This window comes from Haliaeetus albicilla, chromosome 4 (genome assembly GCF_947461875.1).
Source record: "Haliaeetus albicilla chromosome 4, bHalAlb1.1, whole genome shotgun sequence".
NCBI classification, from domain to species: domain Eukaryota; kingdom Metazoa; phylum Chordata; class Aves; order Accipitriformes; family Accipitridae; genus Haliaeetus; species Haliaeetus albicilla.
In genome coordinates, this window is record NC_091486.1 from 29,917,716 (window position 1) to 29,938,533 (window position 20,818).

The 20,818-nt window shown below is 49.0% G+C and overlaps 1 protein-coding gene across 9 annotated transcripts in view; it reads left to right on the forward strand.

Annotated features, from left to right (window-relative positions):
• Window positions 1-20,818, forward strand: part of NRP2 (neuropilin 2) — a 90,607-nt gene that overhangs the window by 36,441 nt on the left and 33,348 nt on the right. For all 9 annotated transcript variants that reach the window (XM_069781659.1, XM_069781658.1, XM_069781663.1 and 6 more), the window contains 7 exons: window positions 333-502; window positions 1,543-1,698; window positions 10,216-10,360; window positions 10,662-11,011; window positions 12,135-12,279; window positions 16,001-16,117; window positions 18,675-18,827. In XM_069781659.1, coding sequence (XP_069637760.1) covers window positions 333-502; window positions 1,543-1,698; window positions 10,216-10,360; window positions 10,662-11,011; window positions 12,135-12,279; window positions 16,001-16,117; window positions 18,675-18,827 — 1,236 coding nt within the window. The remainder of the gene's footprint in view (window positions 1-332; window positions 503-1,542; window positions 1,699-10,215; window positions 10,361-10,661; window positions 11,012-12,134; window positions 12,280-16,000; window positions 16,118-18,674; window positions 18,828-20,818) is intronic.

Sequence of the window (20,818 nt, forward strand, 5' to 3'; positions counted from 1 at the left end):
GGACTTGGGACATCTTGATGGAGATGGTGGGAGGGGAGGGAAACTGTGTGAAAACTGTGCAAAGGTGAAGGAGATGGAGAAAGGGAGAAAGATCTGGACTGTATTAGTTTTCAGAGGGCCGTGCAAACATAAAGCTGCCCCATCTTTCATTTTTCAGTGCCATCTGTCAGCGCACACAACCTGCAAGATGGTGCAGATCTGTTCATCCTTCCAGGCAGGCAGCTTTGCTCGGGGTCAGCTGGGGAGGATAGTTCAGGACTGCCTTCCACTTGGGAGTGAAATACAGAGACTGTAAGCTGATCCGTGTGTATGTGTGTGTGTGTCCACTCCAGACTTCCAGTGCAACGTGCCGCTGGGGATGGAGTCTGGCAGGATCTCCAACATGCAGATCAGTGCCTCCTCCACCTACTCAGATGGGCGATGGACCCCTCAACAGAGCCGGCTCAACAGTGATGACAATGGCTGGACCCCCAATGTAGACAGCAACAAAGAGTACCTCCAGGTACACACGCTTTCCAGCCCCCTCGTCTCTTCCCCCACCAAATAGAGTGTCATGCTGTTAAACTGACCCTTGACCACAAAAGCTTGTTGGATCTTTTTATTGCCTCTGTGGCTTATGGGGAGCGAGCAGCAGGGGAGCTGCAGTACCTCCATGAAATGCAGTGGGCTGGCTCTCCCATTAGCGTGCCTGCACGAGGGCTGACTTGACCCGCTGTCCCTCTCCCACCCCTTCCTTCCTGCCCAAAACTTTGATGGACTTCCCAGCATACTGACAGAGACTGAGGGACCTCTGCCACTTACAAGGGCCACTGACTCCGCCACTGGCCTGAGGACCAAAGTCTCCAGGGGGCACATGAAAAAACAGCTAGAATTATATTTATCTCATCAGTGATGCCGGGGGAGCAAGAGCAGGCTAATGTCAGGTAGGGGCTGACAGAGCAAAGGCTTTCCCTCGGAGCTGGTTAGAGCCACAGTCTGTCCGCATGGGGCTTCTGGCTGTGTCACATTGTCACGAGACATTGCTTGCTAAAGGGCACTAGGAATGGGAGGTGGTGAATGTCATTGCCTCTAGCAGACATCTCATTCTTCATTCATGGCAGTGCTACCAAGCCAGCTCTGCTGACCTTTCTCAACCCATGTTGGAAAAAAAAAAAAAAAAGGCAAAAAACAAGGAAAAACCAAAAACTGCAGCACTTGCTAATTGGACATTATGCTTTTATTTTCCATGGAAAAAGTCAGCCTCTGTCCTGCTTTAATGGACATGAGCTTCTATGCAGATCCTGTTGCTTGGTCTGAGGCAGGAAGGTCCCATATGGACAGACATCAAGATCCTTAGTTACTCTTGTCCCATGGTCCTATCTGCAAACATCCTGCTGAAGTCAGCCTGGGGAGGTTTGTGCCTGTTGAAATGTGCACCCATAGATGGAGTGATACAGACTGATATTGCAGCTCTTCATTCTTCAGAGACAGAGGAACTAACTAGCCAGCCTGGGCTCTCAGGTGGTCACCACTGTCTCTCTTGTCACTTTTTCCCCTGGAAAGGTGGACCTCCAATTCCTGACTGTGCTCACAGCCATTGCCACACAGGGTGCCATCTCGAGAGAAACCCAGAATGGCTACTATGTCCGTACCTACAAGCTGGAGGTCAGCACCAATGGGGAGGACTGGATGATGTACCGACATGGGAAAAACCACAAGGTAAAGGCCTTTTTGTCTTTTTTGCATGCACCTTGGTGAGTCTTGCAGCTGACAGGAGGGAAGACAACAGAGAGATTTTACAGGCCTGGAGGGTTTAATCTGGGAGGAACCCTTTTTCTGATGAGGGCTAAAAGACTGATGATGCTCTGAGCAGAAATAGTCCTTTCTCCTCTGCACACCAATGAGGAAACACTATTCCTTGGAAAACCTGGCTGCGGTTGCATCTTTCGTGGTGGCGAGAGTATGTTCTTTGACTGCAAATGAAGGAGAAAATGCTTTCACAGCCTGTGTTTTGCCATACAAGATTCATTGAGCTTTTATGGCCATAGCCCCGTCTGCATGCTGGGTTAACAATCACAAAACCACATGAAACTGTAGTTCAGGAGTTACTGAGGCCTGGAAATGAAAGGGCACAAATCCTAAGAGGGGATCGCACCATCCCAGAGAACAAAATGAACAATAAATAATGAGGAGCAATTCAGGCTGCCAGAGCTGTGGGATCTGCACTAGCAGGCGTGGTCAGCAAGGGTGCATTGAGCCCTGGGAGCTGCTGCATGCTCTTGCTGTGTTTCTGGGAGGCACACAGAGATGGGAACGAGGGGGAGGGAGGGTAAATATCAGTGTTCAGCCGTTCCAAGCCTTGCAGGGGCTGCTGCGTGGCCAGGGAAAGCAAGCTTGAGGTGGTCCGCATGGGAGCTTTGGCGTATATGGGGAGGGGTGTTAAGGCAGCTGTGGGGCCAGGCTGGTCCTGCTCTGTCATTTGCCTTGATTGTGTGGTTGTCCCCTGGTTAAGGGCACCTCAGGAAAGCCCTTTCCTGCTCTTTTGTAGTGCCCACCAGCACTGCTGCTGCAGCTCAGGTCCTCCCTGTTTATGTGCCATAATCTGTCTGTGTGAACTCGGTGGCTGGGGTCCCACACACTTCCCCCCGCATGCACGTCCCAGCAATTTCTGCTTGCTCAGCACTTCTGTTAAATTAGCTGTCCCCTCCATTTGCTGGCACAGGCGGTGCTGGCATGAAATGCAGTAGCCTGCCTTGTCCAGGATTCATCCAGACATTTCCTTCCCTTCCGGGCCATGTGATTTCCCCTTCCCCACAAGTGTGTCTCATGGTTCAGATTCACTCTGCTTCCCAGAATGAGTCCTCTGTGCAGAGGCCCCTAGCAGGGTCTCATGCCTCCAATACTTGGAGTATTTAAGCTCCTCATGTGCCAGTGAGGTGGTGTTAGTCCTATTTTAGAGGTAGGGAAATGGAGGCACAGGGCATCCCAGCACCCCATAGGAGAGTCAGCAGCTGAGCTCCCCCAGACCTAGGGCGGGCTGGCTCCGGGACTGCAGCTCATGGCAGAGCTCACGTATAACCCTAATGCGGTGGCCATGTGCTGGTGTGGAGGCTCCGTGCTCTCCTAGGACCCACTGACTGCAGCAGACCTTTCTGTGAACTGGGGCCATCTCTCCTCACCCCAGGCACCCCGTGGAAATGCGTGAGTTTGAGGTCTCACTGGGACCATTTCTGCAAGTCGAGGCAGACAGGAGATTGGCAACATGCCGGGCAGAGAGATGGGCTAAATACACAGTTCAGTGTTTCAAATAACCACTGGCAATAAATTTACCTTTCAGAGTCTAACTGGGGTGGGAATCTGACCTGGAGGGTGGTTTTAGTCACAGGGAAAAGTAGATGTCCCATCCTTGCAGTCCCAGGCATTGGACACTGGATCCTCAGCCACGGTGGAGCAGGACAGCACAGTTGGTTTCAGTGCTGCTGGGCCAATTTACATCACTCCAGCAAGACCCTAAAGCCTGGCTGGTCCCAACCCAAAGCTGTCCCATAGCCACGTGAATTGCCACCATTTCAGGATTTCACCCTTGAGTCCTATCAGCTTTTTTCTGCTCTGTTTTCTCTCTTCATAAAACAGAAGAAAAATCAAACTTCTCCTTTTTTACTCCTTTATTCCAGTCTCACTTCATTCCCATGTTCTGGTCTCAATTTAGCAGACACCTCCCGAGGCTGGAGGATAGGTAATTGCTTTTTGGTGGCTCGCATACCCCTTGCATCCAGGTGACTGCTTTTCCTTCCTGCCGAATGACTGGCTGCCAGCCGCCAAGCCGCAGCAGGACCAGGGCAAAGCCCCTTGCTCATGGGCCTAGTGCCGGGGGCTCTGGCCCCACATTCCCCATCCGCATTAATCCCCGCCATTCCTGCATTAGGCAAGCTCCCAGATGTCTGTATTCAAGGTGCAGATTCCTCCCTGCGTCAGTGCGGCGCTCCGCACGGTTCAGGCTGCAACAGTGGAGTGAACCATGCCAAATAGATTTGTCAAGTCTGCCGCAGCTTGATTTGGTGCCATGAGGAGCGGGGAGGGAGAGGAGGGGGTGGACAGACAGGGACTCTCTATTCCTCTATATACATGCAGATATATATGTGTGTATATATATATACACACACATATATATATATACACATACATATATATATGCACATGCACACATAGGCATATGGGGTGTATCAAGCACTGCTCTGAATTTCTGCTGGCTCTGTGGGCCAAAAGCAAAGCTCTGCCATGTTATAGGTGGGTCAGCTAACATCTACATCTTCATCAGGGAACTAAAGCAAGTGAAAACCAGCAAGTGCAGGAGAGGTGGAGAGGGGATGATGGTCTCTGCCAAGGATGGGGAGCTCTGACCCCCGCTTTCTTTCTGCTCTCTTTCACCCCCATTTCCCCTTCTTCTGGTGTTTCAGAGGAGAGTGGGACCAGGGTGTTTCCTTGTGAAACATGATGGCTCACCTTTGAGTCCCCAGCCACTGACCCTCACGGTGAGAGAAACGGGAAAGGCAGGATGAAGCAGAGGAAAACAAAATTAATACGTGCTTGCAGCAGAGAGGGCTGGCTGGGCTGTTTCCATGCCGAGCGCTGCTGCGTTTCTGGGGTGGGGAGGCAGCGGGAAGGCAGTGTCAAGTCTGTAGCCAGCCTGAGAAGAGCCCCACACTCACACCTTCTCCTTCCTGACCCATCCCTGCCAGGCTTTCCCCCTGCCTGGCAGCCTGCTCCCCACAAAGCCCAGCCCAGCACACCCCAGACATCCCCCTGTCCAGGGGGTGATGCTCTGTCCTTGCCCAGGGCATGGGACCAGGGGAGAGGCTAACCCAGTGACCTGGCTGAAGGTGCAGAGCTGTCTTCCTGTGTGTCCCCCGAGGGAAGAGAGCGGCCACCAGCATGTGTTGCCCCACACCACCCCTTACTACCCACCAGCAAGTTCCCATGGGACAGGACCAAACAACCCCTGCCCCGGAAGGGCTGCTCTGACTCTTGCCCTCACTTTTTCATCCCCCTCTGTGTCACCCAGGGTTGATGGTCCCAGAGGTTATCTTCCGGGCATCGACCCCGGTGTGCATGCTGAGATCTTACCTAGTTGTTCACAAACGTCTTAGGAAACAACAACTCGTTCTTGAACCCAAGGAAAAAAAAGAGCACCTGGCAGGATTTGACCTTTTGGTATTGGCCATTTTCTTCAGACAGATTCAGCTATGAGAATTTTATCGGAAAACAAAGCTCTCATCCATTCTGATTCGTTTCCTTCTTTGTAGGGTCTCGGGTTCCAACTCCTGTGTGGTCTCAGATGCTCTGTCCTAATAACTGTAGAGATCAGCTCATGGGGATCACCTAGTGTGGCGAGGGACTGGGGGACAGGATGGGTCTCAGGATTCTGGGTGGGTTGGGACTGTGATGGGTGCTCTTGCTGCCTCCATTGCTCTGTGTGCAAAATGGGAGGATGTGACTGAAACATTTGCTCTGAGAACCTGTAGGAGTCAATGGATGAGAAATGGCAGCAAGATCCAGCTGATGTGCATTTTCCATTTCCTACTCATTTTGATGGTTTTGTGCTTGTTATCAGCTAACCTTCCTGGGCGGTATTTCAGGTGGATGCAAGAAGGCAGGCTGACTTGCTGCAAAGAGCCGAATATCTCAGCTGTGCATGGAGCTGGGGATGTCAGAGGTGTTCGGTGCTGGCAGGGAATATTGAGGATGACTCTTTGGAGACCCTTGTGCCTTCCCTTAGGAGCATTCCTCTGTCCTTTCAGTTCTTAATGTCTCCTGTGTTCATTCACAGGGGGAGGGAGAGAAAAGGTTTCAGTCCTGTGGCTTTTTTATCTGGAAAACTCAGGAAAAGCTTGTATGATCAGCCAGAAGGCCACAAGTGCTTCTGCAGAGAGACATCATGGTGCAGAGGGTTTGCCCAGAAGCATCCCCAGGTCCCAGCCTGCTTCTGCTGCTTTTGCAGGCAGGACAAAGACATCCAGCTTTGGGAAAGGCAGCCTCGTGCATTCACCCGTGGTGCAGTACCAGGGGAGAATTACAGCCCTGGCTTTCCTAGCAAGGCTGCAGCTTTGTACTTCTAGGCCTGATATCTCCTTTGCAGGCTAACAGAGTGCCACTCCTGGCGTCCCTGGTGACTCCCAGATCTGAGCGGAGCCTCTCAAAGACACGGCGCTGGCAAGCCCAGCCCAGCACACTGTGCCTTGCCCAGACGGCTGTGCTTCGCTGAGTGTTGCCAAGTATCATTTTTCTTTTACCTCCTTGTTCCTGGATTTAATAAATCCAGAACTATCCACCCTCCACTCGAGCCAGAATCCTCCCACCATCAAACATGCCCCATTTTATGCTTTCCCTATCTGACAAGGAAAATAATCTCCCCTACTTTTCTCCTTCATGCTTCTCTGTCTAAATCCTGAAGCCCTAATCCTGTTAGCATGCTCTGTTCCAGGGCTCTGTCTCCACGGGGGTAACATAATCCTGCAGTAAATCTAGTGGGTCCAGAGAGACACATACATACGGACGAAGGCAGGGCTGCTGCCATCCTTGGCCTTCTCCTCTGCCTCCCCTAGCTGCTTTCTTTAGCTCCCCAAGAAATTGCATAGTGGCCAAGCGGCACAATAAATAAAGCGGGAGAGGGGTTACCTCCTGCCCCCTCCCTGACTCATTGCCTCTTCGACTTCACGGTGCTTTTTGTCTCCCTGTCTTTCACTCCCTTCACTCCAAACTGCTGTTGGCACAATGCCCATACCCACTGGCGCTAATGCAGCTTCAGAAATCCCCCCATCACCCTGTGGCGGTTCCAGCATGTCAGAAATACAACTTGTAAGTGTTGGTGTGGAGCGTGCATGTGTGTGCACATGGAAAACATGCCCGATCCTCCTCTAGCCTAGGCATCATCTCCCACCACTTGCTTTCTGCAGCAAATTAATTAAGCAGGTCAGCTCTCATTGATTATCAATTTAATTTTACATGTAGACCTGCCAACTGGACTAAAACGGAAGTAAACATGAAGTATATGGGGAGGGGATGGGCAGCTTTTTGATGCAGCAGTGAAAGTGAGTCCCTTGACTGCTTCTTGGAAGGTGCTTTTAATTTGTTAATGGTTTTCCCATTCGTCTTCTGGCTCCGTCACCCTTCAGCGCGTGTGCGTGTGCACGCGCATGCGCATGTGTGCTCTCTGCTGAGTTGTATCTATCTATCTCCCTAGATCACAGCCAGATTTTTTTTTTCTGCTGGTGTAAATTACTGTGACTTCTTATACTTCGATGGCAATATGTTGATTTACACCATTTGAAGACTTGGCTCAAAATATGTGCTGAGTGGGATGGGAAGCAGATAGGATGGGAGGAATAGCAATGTTCTATTTTGGTAAGGGGGAAGAAATCTTTGCTTTCTTGGCACTCCCAATTTCACACATTTTCCTGCTAGTTCTTCCCATGCCGTGAGTGCTAATTTGAGGCAGGATGTAGAGCCTGTTCAAGTCAATAGGACTCTCTCCACAGTGTGCTCAGGCTCTGGGGTCAGCATTTTCAGTGCAGAGAAATCATATGCTCAGGGTCAGACCCTGGTCAGCAGCATCGGGACCTGCGGGCTCACGATGCATTTCCACTTGGGAAGGAGGTTGAAAGGCCAGGCAAGCAGGAAGACCCCACTTCTCTAACAGCACTAAGCATCTGCCCTCTGAAAATGGCCCCTTCCTATTACGCTGAACAGGGTGCGAAGCAATGACTGTCTATGATAAATTGGGGCTTTTCAGAAACAAGGTTCACTGGGGCAGATCCTGTCAATGTGGCTGATACTAGAGCTGGAAGTCAGGTGCCATTTCTGCCCTCATAAACTGGCAGTCCGGAGCGTTAAGGCCCCGATTCAGAGTTCCATAGCTTGTTGAATGTCATCTAGTCTGAGGAAATTACAGGGCCCCAAATCTAAAGCAGAATTGAGGTTGCTCTCCTTGGAAGCAGGTGGTTGGGACTAAGGTCGTGTAAGAGATGCTTTCAGCAATGCATGTGGTAGTGATAAAGTTTTTGGGCTCAGTCCTGCTTCTGCTTTCTGTCAAGCTTGACTTTGCAGAAGTCAGCAACAAATTACGCTGGTGTAAATTTGGATTCTGGCCCCTGATGCTCGTATGTGCGAAGTGAACTAAAAAAGAACAAAACTAGAAATATGTTAAACCAAAAAGAGCAGCAAACCTCGTCAGTGACTGTTAAACATGCTGGTCCATATGCAACCTTTGGCTCATGGAGTCTTCAAACTGCTGATTGTGGGAAGTGAAGAGAGGTTGCCAGGAGAAGACTCCCCCGGGCTTGCTGCCCCTAGGCATCTGCTGGGGCCACCATCAGGAGCCGCCCCCTGGGACAGAGGGACCTTTGGGCTGACCTGACGTGCTGCTCCTCCTGCTAAAATAGTTGCACCAGCTCAGATAAACATTTCCTGTCTTCTGGTGTTAGGTTTAGAGGTAAGGTGTTGTGTGTCAGCTTCTGTGTTGACATAAAGCTGGAGGCTTTGCTGTGGTGTGGAAATGTATCCTTTCAGCCTCTGTGCGTGTGTGTGTGTGTTCCCACAGGTTTACAAGACACACACACACATGCGTGCCTGGAGAGTGTTTCACAGGAACCACTCTTCTTATAGCTCTCCTGCTGGAAAAAAAGGTATTTGGTGTCTGCTGAGCAAGGAAAAGGATGGGAAGTGGGGTCAGACAGGATAAAATAGGATATTAAAAACACATAAACCATGCTGCGTTGCTAAACGGTAGCAGCATGATATATATTCTCCAGATTAGCATTTCTGCTCAAGTTCACATCACCCCAAATCCCAATTACCAGCCAGATTTGCAGCCAAGGCCTGCTGTGGGGTGGGTGCTCCCTGCCCTGGCAGGAGTGCTGCTGTTCCAGGCTGGACAGTGATGCACAGGGGCAGCCCAGAGCTGGTTGCGGTGCTGCGAACAGATGCTGCCCCTCTCTGCAAACACCCTCTTCATGCCCTGGCGTGCTGGATCCTGGGACAAGAGCAGTAACAGGTGCCATCAGCAGGCCTAGAGCAGTGGGAGGCTTATAAAATGCTTCTTAACTGCTATTCAAGGCGAGAGGCCAGGATACAGCCTCACCCCTTTTTCTGTCCCGGATCACAGGGATCTGCAGTTGAATTGTTTGACTCTTGCCTCCAACAGAAGATCAGTGCCAGAGATGACACTTTCCTGCTTCACTCTGAGATAAACTTAGTGGGAGCTCCTGTGCTTAGCACAGCATATGCAGGGTAGGAGCCTGCAGAAGCGCCCAGCCAACGTCTATCTCAGTGCAGATGCAGCTCCTGGCTGAGACTGGAGGATGCTCTAGCCTTGTCCCAAGAGCCTGCGTTCTTGGAGGGGAAGCGGGCGATGCCTGCAACCCCGGTCTGTGAGATTTAGTGCTTTATGCTGGGGGCAGAGAAAGGATTGAAAATTACCCTTACGTTGGTTATTTCCTCTTTTCCCCCTTTTCACTGCTATGGCTTTGCAGCCTGAAAGAGAACACAAGTATCCAGTCCTTGTCTGGCCTATTAAAATAATGGGCAAGAGAGGTGGATCTAATGTCCATCTGGTAGTTACTGATTATGGCCATCTGGTAGGGCAGCAGCCTTTTCATATTATGTTGGATCATAAACTCTCCTGAAAGGCTGTCTCTGTGTGGTGGGCTGCATGTGTGTGAGATAGGCGGGGGGAAGGGGCTGGCTGGGGCAGCAGCTTGTCACCCCAGGCAGGGGCAGCATCCTCCCTGCTCACACCGCTGCTTGCACATGATGTTTCCTAGTGGAACTTGGTTGCGAGGACGTGTCAGGATGTCAGCCCATTTACCCACGGAGGGGAGGCGAGATCTCACGCAGCGTTCGGGCACATCCGGCCTTTCGCGTTGGAGTGGCTCTAGGTTTGGGGGCAAGCTCGAAGCAGCTGTGGCCTGATAGTCCAAGGTGCCTCGGGGTGCCGTGAGAGGCAGCAGAGCAGCGAGCTCCTGGGTATTCTGCCTGATGGGTGACTCCATCCACCATGCTGTCCTGCCAGTGGGTCAGCGCTCCCTGCCTGCCCCTGGGTGCTTGCCCTGGCCAGAGGCTGGGCCAGCCCAGAAAGCCTCTCCTCGGTTTTCCCTGCTGAGATTATTTCGGCTACTGATCTGGTTATTTCTTTCTGCCTGGAGAGGATGTAACCGTATTTGTGCCCCCTCTCCCTTGCAGACTTTTCAGGCCAATGAGGACGCCACGGAGGTGGTTCTCAACAAGATCCACAGCCCTGTGCTCACACGCTTTGTGCGCATCCGTCCCCAGAGCTGGCACAATGGCATCGCCCTGAGGCTGGAGCTGTATGGCTGCCGCATCACCGGTGAGGGTCCCCTCCTCCCCTGGGCCTCGGCCCTCCTTTCTGTCCATCTAACAGCCTGTCCCAGGGTGCTGTCCCCCACAGCTGTCATGGCTGATTGAGGTGGGAACAGTGACACTGTGAGCAGCATAGAGGCACCCATCCCAAGGGACGTGCTTGGGGGGACAGGCACCCAGGCCCCGGAGGCAAGGGGGAAGCACCCAGTGCTGGTGCTGGTGTAGTGCCCAGAGCTTAAACCTATGGGGAAAACCACAAGCACTCCCTTCAACCGCCCCAGCTCTTCATGCCCTTTCCTTTCCTGCAGATTCGCCCTGCTCCAACTTGTTGGGAATGCTTTCCGGCCTCATCCCTGACTCACAGATCTCAGCCTCTTCCATTAGAGGCTATGACTGGTCTCCCAGCATGGCCCGCCTGGTGAGCAGCCGCTCAGGCTGGTTTCCTCGCATCCCCCAAGCCCAGCCTGGGGAGGAGTGGCTGCAGGTGGACCTTGGCGTCCCGAAGAATATCAAAGGCGTCATTATTCAGGGGGCTCGTGGAGGGGACAGTGTGACCACCACCGAGTCCCGCTCCTTTGTGAAGAAGTTTAAGGTGGCCTACAGCATGAATGGAAAGGACTGGGACTTCATCCAGGACCCCAAAACAATGCAAGCCAAGGTAGGCACTGCATGGAGCAGCTGCAAAATGAGATATGTTTCTGGCTATCTTCAGTCTGCCTGATGGGTTCTTGGGAAATCAGCTGTATCTCCCCACAGAGACATTGGGATTTTGGGTTGTCACCATGAAATCCCAGGTTGTGTCCCCTAGTCCTGCTCCTAAGCTGTACTAGAGGCTGTAGGTTCAACCTTGCCCCAGGATGGCAATTTCCCTTCATTTCTTATTGTGGACCAGGCCTGGGGAAGTGGACATCACCTTCTGGTCCTCCCAGCACCTGCAGGTCAGAGCCCACAAGATGGTGTGTTTGATTATGTTTGACACAAACTAATTACGTATTTTAAGGGTAAAGGTGCTGCTGTTGTGGCTTGCCCCTCTGGAAGAGGAAGGTGAATCACAACTTCTCTTTGGGAAATTTGCTATATCTGAAGTCCCTTTTGCCACACTGGTGTGACCCTGAAATTCCCTGTGTTTTCCCCTATCGTTGGAGTTCCCCATAATCTTTCTGCTTAGCGGTATGGGGGTGGCAGGGGGCTTGAGGAATAAACAAATTCTCTGCTACTGCCTGTTCTGTTTTTGTGGAAACTCATCTGCTTCTGAAAATTTGGGTGGTTTAACTTTTCCTGATCCTACAAATGAGTCTTAGAAGGCCTGATGCTATCTATAGCCCTCTGTTTATTCCCCACAGACGTGAGTTTGTGCACGTAAGCTGAAAAGCAGCAGTACTTGGACTGTGAGGAAAACTGCGCGTTTACACTATCCTAGAACATGCAGTAGCGTCTTTATTTGCCAAAGGACAAATCTGATATTATTTATATGTGAAGTTAGTGGATATTCCCCAGGCTTCCCCTGCATGGCTTGAATCAGAATCTGACCCCTGGATATTAAGCAGAGGCCAAGATAGATTGTGCAAGTTTCTTAGAAACAGTCTGTCTGGTCCTCTTGAAACTGAGGAGGAACATCCCAATTTCTGCTCAGCTGGACTCGATGGCCTGGAGTCGGGCAGCTAAACTGTTTCAAACTGTGGCTGCGTCCTGCCAGACCCAAATTATCAAGTCTGGTGGAGAGCATGTGGGATGCACACATCACTTGCCTTCTCTCTCTCTCTCTCTCTCCCTCTCTGTAGCTTTTTGAAGGCAACATTCACTATGATATCCCTGAAGTCCGGAGGTTTGACCCTGTTCCTGCCCAGTACGTCCGAGTGCACCCAGAGAGGTGGTCCCCAGCAGGAATAGGAATGCGCCTGGAGGTGCTGGGCTGCGACTGGACAGGTAGGAGCCCCTGTGCCTCTGCCCACTGGCTCCATCGGAGTTGTGGCAGGCACTAAACCAGCAAGGTGCAAGTGTAAGGTTATTTCTCTCCCTGCTGTCCCATCTCAGGGCCATGCCATTGCAGGAGACTGCAGCCATGAAGGTAGGACCTGCAGTGTGGCCTGACCCCATCTTTTTGCTTCCACCTTAAAAGAGCTGGCCTTGATGCAGAATGTAGCAGCAATGTTTGGACCCCAATCCAAGCTTTCACAGAGCCCCATGCAGGATTTGTCCCCAACTCCCTTCTCCCTCCTTTCAGATCTTTTATCTGGATGTTGTGCAGGCTTTCCCAGTCTCTGTGTTAGATAACATTTGGGCTTTTTAATCCAAATGGATAAGACAAAGAGTAGGAAGAGAGGCAGAGGTACAGAAGAGGGGTGCAGTGACCAGTACAGGTATCTTGAACTGCCCCAATAAGGCTTTCCTGTAAAAACAACTGTCCCTCTCTCATTGAACCCCACGTGGAAATCCTTTTGCAGACAAGGTTGGGCATTTAACTCTACGACATCTCTACAACATCCCTAAGAACAGGGAAGTTTGTTCACTTTTGCCCACCTGTTTTTCACAAGTGGTATGCCTTGCAGCCACCATTGGTTTTAATACAGAGGTGAAAACTGTCTAACACACTCACTGGGATCAGTAGAGGTTGTGCCTCTGACCCTCTTGAGGCTCAGTGATGATTGATTGCTCCATGGTTTCATGCCCAAAAGCCAAAAATGGACCCAACAGCTCATTGGGTCTGATGCTAGCTTTTCAGTGCCAGGGGCTAGTTGTCCCTTTTTTTAATCTATCTTGGTTTTTAATAATCTGCTTAAATCAGAATCTGGTTTCCAGATGTCAGTGATAAAGAGGTATGATTTCCATTTTATAAACACATCTGTAGAAGGCATTTTCTTATAAGAATTCCCATTCAAGGAAGCTTAAAAAACACTGAGATTTTTTCCACCCTTTTGTGGAGTCTTTACTACCTTTTCCTCCTGTGATGTGCTTTGAGATGCATTACAAACAGTTAACAGCAAATCATGCAACACACGTACACACAATTAATAATGACCATTTGTCACCTTTGAAGTCGATATCAAATCTCCCCCTGGACTTGGAATCCATTGTAAATGATCTAAACTTCAAATCAAGATTAGATCTTAATTTAAATCTTACATCTTTGGGATGTTGTAGGAAAAGCAGGTGCCATGGTTTTCATGCAAGCAGCGGGAGCTGAGGCTCTGTGCAGAAGTGGTTGGGCAGCTCCCACATCGCAGCTTCCTGCAGCTCCCAGGAGTCTCCAGCTGCCAGATCTGTGCAGACCATTGCTGGCTGGTGCATCAGAGTGCTGCATCACTGCCGCAAAGGGAGGCAGTCACACAAGACCTCCGACCACGTACATGTCAGCCCCTCCGTTGCACTCCTCCAAATTGGAGATAAGAGGCATTTAGTATCCTCAACTTCTTGGGCTATTTTTGGTCCAAATTTTCTTTTACAGCTATGTCCACGCTCAGTTTCAGTATCAGCAGCAACAGCCCATGTTTTATCCAGGCAGGGTGCTGTATGGTCATTTCCCAGTGTGGCTGTCTAATCATTTGCACATTGTAATGTTTAAAACTCAACTGCCAAGTCATAAATATTCGTAGCTTTATTGATCTACAGGCATTCAGCTTTGTAATCAGAGCAGAGTTTGTAATCTTGTAGATTCACCATGTTAGAGAAAGCATTTATATCCCTGATGCAACCTGGGGAGCAGAGATAGCCCATAGCATTATCTGCATGCTAAATCCAGGCTGGCTACATGCAGCAGTCCTTGACAATGCCAGGATACGACCCTCCTTTGCTAGGAGGACCCAGGCATGCTACAGAACTGGCTGTGAAAACCCAGGCAATTGCATTTGCTTGGGAACAAGATTAAGAGATGGATTAAAACAAGCTGATTGAAAATGTTTTCAAGTGAGGGCCTAAGCCCATGCGTACCCTGCCCAGCTGTTTCTATTTCTTATCAGCAATGAGCATCTTAATTACTGAGTCAAACAGGTAACTTAACAGCAACTGGGCTCACAAACTCGTTGGCTAGTAACTCAAAAATTGGGAAGCAGGCAGTCAGCAATTGGCTTCTTTCAAAGACCTGCCAAAATTTTTCCTCTGAAAAGTGGAGATTGATGAATGTTCACTTGCAGCTGGTTTTCTCTCCTTTGAAGTTCCAAACATCTGGTTTCAATTGCTCAGTGACTTTGCATTTTGATCAGTAGTTACCACCAGTTGCACAGACACTTGCTGGGCCAGGGAGAGCAAAAGCGAGCAAGCAAGACCTCTTTTTCACTTTTCATTTCACACATCACGTTGTCCTCCCTGCTATTTTCATTATCTCTTGTAACCATCGTGTTGTGGCTCTGCCATGGTAACTGATTTTTCAAGATACATTTCTGCAGCTTGTCCAGGGCAGTGCAACACTGTTGATTTACATCCGCTCAGCATCTGTGTCCCGTATGGGACTTGGCTTTCAAGGTCCTTCCACATTGTCACATTTCAGCTATAAATCTCAATATACAAGAACAACAACCTAAAAAAATGTACCAGCTCTAAATAACTTGCATCTTTTGATATGTTGCCTTCACCTGCTGCTTTTTTTTTTTCTTTTTTTTATGACATTTTTCTGTGCCTGGCTGCTTGCAATTTGCTTCTTGGTTGCATTTGGAGTTTTATGGGGTTGTAATTGGAGGTTATTTGGTATTTTATCCTGAACAAAAGACAGCCACTGTAAAAAAAAAAAAAAAAAAAGTAAAAAACCCCTGAGAGTTTATGTGCAACATGTTTAATAACAGGAAAATAAAAGGGCAGAAAGGAGCCTATGGAAAATATTCAATGTATTTAGCCATTTCCTCCTGCTTCTGGCTTTATTAAATGATATCCTGAAGGGTGCTGACAAAGAAACAATCACACATAACTGAGCAAAGCAGCCTCTTTTTAAAAGTGGATAGAATCAAGCCTGCTGTACTCCAGTTAACACACCCGTAAAAGAAGAAACTGCTGGAACCTAATGTCATTTACTGTTGATCTTAATATCCTTGCCTTTCTTGCTTAAATTTCCCCTGACACCTGCTTGGAGGTTGTTTCACACGGGTCATGTTGGAGAGAGGGAAATTGGACAGAAACCCTTTGAAAGCGTAGTCAGGAGCCTGGAGTGTGAAACCAGATGCTTTCTGCAGCGAGCCAGAGCGCACTATGGGATCCTCTGGGTCCATTTGCGGTTACGTCATTTGTGGGTTTGAGTGACTTGGTTTATGAATTGGCACAATTGGTGGGAATGTTGTGTGTTTTTTTTAACATGTCACACGCCTTTATGAAAGAAAAAGACGTTCTGCCTGTGATCTCTCTTATCCAGTAATGACAGCTAAGTGGATTGCCAGCACCAGTGTAGATTAAAAAATTAAGAGAAAAAGTAGCATGTATGTCTAGAGAAGAGCCTTGTCCAATGGGAACTCTAAATCAAAGGAACTCCCATATGGAAACAGCCAGTTCACTTGAAGTTCAAACCATGCTGACATTTGTAGCACGTGGAAATTTCATGGTATTCTTGCTCTATCTCTTCCTGCCATTATAAGAACATGAGAAAAAGATTTTTTGCTTTGTTTCCTCCTGCCTGGGCTTTTTGTGCTGTCTATTGCAAATAGCATCTGTACTCCATTTTTTTCAGATGTAAAGCCCACTGCAGAGACACTAGTGCCCACTTTGAAGAGTGAAGAGACCACCGTCCCATACCCAACTGATGAAGAGGCAACCGAGTGTGGTGATAGCTGTGGAGAAGAGGAGGGTATGTATCAGAGCAGCACATCTTTATCTCAATAAACGATGGGTTAGGAGCTAAGCAAATACTCTTATCTTCCTATTAGCTCCTATACATGGGGCTGATTCCTGGAAAGCTTAGAGTAATATTATTAGTGATAGGCTAAGATAAAAAAAACCCCAAACAAAACCTGCCAAAATCTGATAAGTTATATCAAGGAAGGATGCAAGAGCAAGAGATAGCAGCTAATTCAGTCCCTAGGGCACGAGACTTGAAGAGCTGCTCTCCCAGCTTCCTTACGTGACCTGAAGAAACTCACTTAGTGCCCTGTTTAGAGCCACCTCTGTTCCAGATCCCCTTGGCTGGGTGTCATAAATTCAGAAGGTGATTTAGGGGAGAGATTCAGACTGCCTGGTATGCAGGGCTCCTTTTGCAGAGGTCACAACTGTGGGATTAAATCACGACATGTAGAGAAGGCTGATGTCCTCAACACCTATCTGTTAAGGAACATCTTCCCTAATACCAGCTGCTTAAAATTTAGGAGAACAGTCTGGGTTCCTTGTGCAGGCAGCAGAGAGAGAGGAACTCTAACTCCAGGCCAGAGTTTGTCCTCCCAGTCTTAGGTGGCTGTCAGATGTACAGGGAATGGTTTGGTATCTGTGATGCTTACTTGCCTCTTCTGACTATAGAAGAGGCTGAATGTTTGTTTAGACTACATGCTGTGCTTGTTAAGAGCCAGTGCTGGAGGGGACTAATCTCCTTTGCCTCAGATCCCTACCTGTAAAAGCAGACATCATACTCTTCTGCTCCTTGAAAGGGGGATGTGAGCATCTAAAGCTTATAAAATATCCAGATTAAGTGAAGAGGGCTTGGCAGAGCTGTGCAGGGTTAGCTGTACAATGCAGCGTACAGGAGATGCATGCCCCTGGGCACGGCAGCAGAGCCTGGGCCTCAGCACAGGGGTTGGGGCATTTACACAAGGACTTCAACAAGAAATCTCATGAGGAAAAGCTATCCTTTGAGATAGCTCCGAGGACTTCTGTCACTTCAGCTTCCAGTCCCAGAGAAAAATTAATGGGTTTTAAAATTAATAAAATTTAAAAAGAACATTAATTGTTTTTTTCACACTTCCCATCAGGATTCTGATGTAGTTCAGTTGTGGAAATGCAAGTTGCAGCAGTAGCTCAAAGGGCTTGAGTCTCACTGCTTTGCCTCAGTGATAAACCTGTGCAACCCTGCTACCATTGAGGCACTTGGGAAACTGCCAAGAGGAAATTTAGGCCAGTAATAGTCTCTGCAACAACACGATTCCTGGGTGCAGTCCAGGGCAAGAGAGTGAGCAGAGTATGCCGTGGAGCATGGAACCAGCCTCCCCATCAGCTTCCCTCAGATTTAGCAACAATTTTCATTCTCATACTCCATAAACAATGAGTGTTTTTCTCTGGACAATCAGATTTATGACAGCCAAACAGAAACAATGCTGCTCTCCAGGGTATGAGATTAGATTGGAATAAAAGGATCCATGATCTGCATTGTTTTATTTCGGAGTGGGAGCATATAAAGCAAGCCCTCTGTCCCTCACAGCAAAGTTCCCCTGATGCCTATTGCTTGAGTCACTCACCTCCTTCTGGCTATCACTCATTTTGTGGGCACTGTGATTTAAAACTTCCTCTCTGCTCAGGAAAAGTCCAGCCTATAATTGGGCTCTGACGTGCATGTCTGCTGAGTGCTTGGGATGGTCTCAGACCATTTCTGCAGCCTCCGTGCCTTATGGCTGCTTCCCTGACTGAAGGAGCCAGCAGCTGCCTCGCTGCTACATGCAGTCCCTGGCATGTGCCCTCCTGCTCACAGACTTGTCTCTGCAGGAAGGCTCTCCAGAGCTTTTAAAGCTGTTGACACAGGGGAATTAGCTCTACTCCTGTTTCACAGATGAAAAGTTAAATGACTCGCCCAAAGACCATGTGGTGAGTCCATAGCAGAGCTAGAAATAGAGGCTGGCTCCTTTCACTCAGAATCTAAAAGCTTGAGCTCATGGTGGCCCCACATTTCCCCTGGTGGCATTTCCACGAGAAGGTAGGAAGTGGTGAGTGACAGCTCACCACGTTGACAGACAGCTCCCGTCTGGTGCAAGTGGCTAGATCTGTCACTCAGGAGCTGGGTTTCTGGAGCACTTGAGATTCTCCTTTTGGAGCCAGAGCAGGAACTGATGAGCACAGGGCACTCAGGAAGTGCTCTTCCCTGACATTTAAGAAGGCATTTAATATTTGACCGCTCTAGGGGATGAAGAGAAGGTGCTGATTAGAGTCTGGAAGCATTTGGTACTTGCTTTTATATTTGCTTAGTTTGGTGGATTAGCCACAGGACATGGTGTGAGCATTTTGATGATGCAGAACTTAAGGCTGATCCCTGGAGCTGACGAAATGTGAGATAGGTTAAAAGCATCCATGTGAGTGAGATTTCATGCTTTCTTCAGTATTTATGGCTTGTCAGCTATTTTAGTTTTGGGTTGTTTTTTAATAGCAATCCTTCGTGGGTAAGTAATTTTTTAATCCAACTTTATTTTGCTTCTATTTCTTTTTACAAGATTTCCACCTCCCTGTGAACTTCAACTGCAACTTTGATCTCCCTGGAGACCTCTGTGGTTGGTCACACGACTTGGCAATGGGTTATACATGGTCTTTTCAGCCTACAAGCACCCGGATTGGCAACTCTGAACCAAGCCCTGAGACTGTGCCTGGTAAGATGGTTAATACCATACCAAAGCAGGGAAGAGGGAGCTGATGGGGCTTTCTCTGTGTGAACAGTATGACTGATAATTGCACAGCTATCAAGAGTTGTGGAGGCTGTGCAGAGCTGAACAGAGTTTTCTTTTGTGAAAGCTTTCAGATGCTTTGCTGTATGGTTCATGACTTATTTATAGGACTGTGACTGCTGGCACTGAATTATACTAACTATCCTCTTGAGATAGCCTTGAATCAGACAGTGGGCTTTGAATCCCCTGTGACCATGAAGGTTAGCCCAGTCTTTGTTCCACATCCTCATCCAAACGTCCTCTGTAGGACCCAATGCTTTTTCCACAGAATGCATTTCCTCTTTTGTTAGAGATGCATTGCTTCTTCCCATATGTTGCTTGGATTTCCTATAGTCTTCAGCTATTCTGCACTCTGGGCTTGCATAGGCTGGATATCAGCCTCCTCCAAGTGAAGGATGAGCTAAGCCCTAAGAATGCTGAAATATGCCAGCTTCTTGCTGTTTGACTTTTGCTCTTTTTCTCTTCTGTGCTTTGGAAGCAGAAGATTTGCATGAGCATGGCAGAGCCTAATTTATGGAGGACCTCACTGAGATGTGCTGGCATGGCTTGGAAGGGAGCCTGCCTCTGGCAGTGTGGTTGATAGATCAAGTTCTTCAGCTTCACATCTTGGAACTTGCCCCAGGACTAGTCCCCTTTCCTTACCCTCATTGACTTTGTGGCACGGGTGGCATGAAGAATGTTTTCCAGTTTCCTCATAACAGTAGACTGCATCACCATAGCATCACATCTCTTCACTATCAGTCGTTGCTTATGAAACTCAAGGCTCCCACAGGGAGAACTGGCTGATCCTACCTGTGTTCAGCTCTGCCCTGATGCCCGGTGACTCCAGTGTCTGCATGCCGTGCACCCAGGGAGCTGTGCATGCTGTGGGCTCCTCCCCGCCCTCCCCCTGGTAAGGTTGAGTCTTAAGATGCAAACATTCAGGCGAACCTGTTAGCCACCTGGCAGAGGCGCTGGCCAGATTGGCAGTGCCGCCAGCCAGTTGGAAAGCCATGCAGCCAACACCTGGTAGGCAGTGCTAAAGAGGAAAATATGTATTCCAGAAACATATGGGAAGAGGAGAATCTGCTACATCTCCACACACAAATCACCCCCACACAAATGCACACATCATTTCTCTCTTCAGCTCCTGAGGTGCTCGGCATCTTTCTAAGAGACACGGTAATGCTGTAAGTGCAGCCTATATGGACATCTGACAAATTCTTTGGCGTGACTTAGGGTCACAGTGTCTGCTATGGAGAAAAACATTTTCATATTTCAAGTGTTTATCTCTTCAGCATTTGAGTGCTTTAGAAGATTAATATCTGGAGCTCAGTGGAGCCTCAGGCAACAGCAGAGAGAACACTTACAGCCAGCCCCAGACTTAATAACCCTCCCCATCTCATTCGCTGTAATAATGTTTAATTAATATAAGCCTCCTGCAAGTAGGATAAAAATTACTTATTTTTATAACTCAGACTCAATTTTTCATTTCATTTCCTCTCCCCCGAGCCTCTCTGCAATTAGTTGGCCATAGTTTCTTAGAAGACTCTGTTGTATGTGCGCACGTGTGTGTGTGCGCATGCACAGCCCGGGAGAGGCTGGTGCTGCCTCAGACAGCTCAGCACGCAGTTCTGGTTTTTACCCTTCTTCTACCCCTTCTTCTCTTTCTTAGTTATGAATTGCAAAACCTCATCGCTGCAGCTGAGGGAACATTTTCCTACTGAGTTCAGTGATCTGGTTTTTGCCGGTGTGGAGAGCTCTCCCTTACAGTGCTGTGCTGAGCCAGGCACCGAAGCACCGGCGAGGTGCAGGCAGGCACTCAGGCCCTGCCTGGCAAGTCACGGACTGTACAGGCAGAGGAAGAGGAGGAGGTAGCAGCTCCAGGGGGCTGAAGTGACTTGCCCACGGTGGTGGAGGAAGTCAGCAGCAGACAC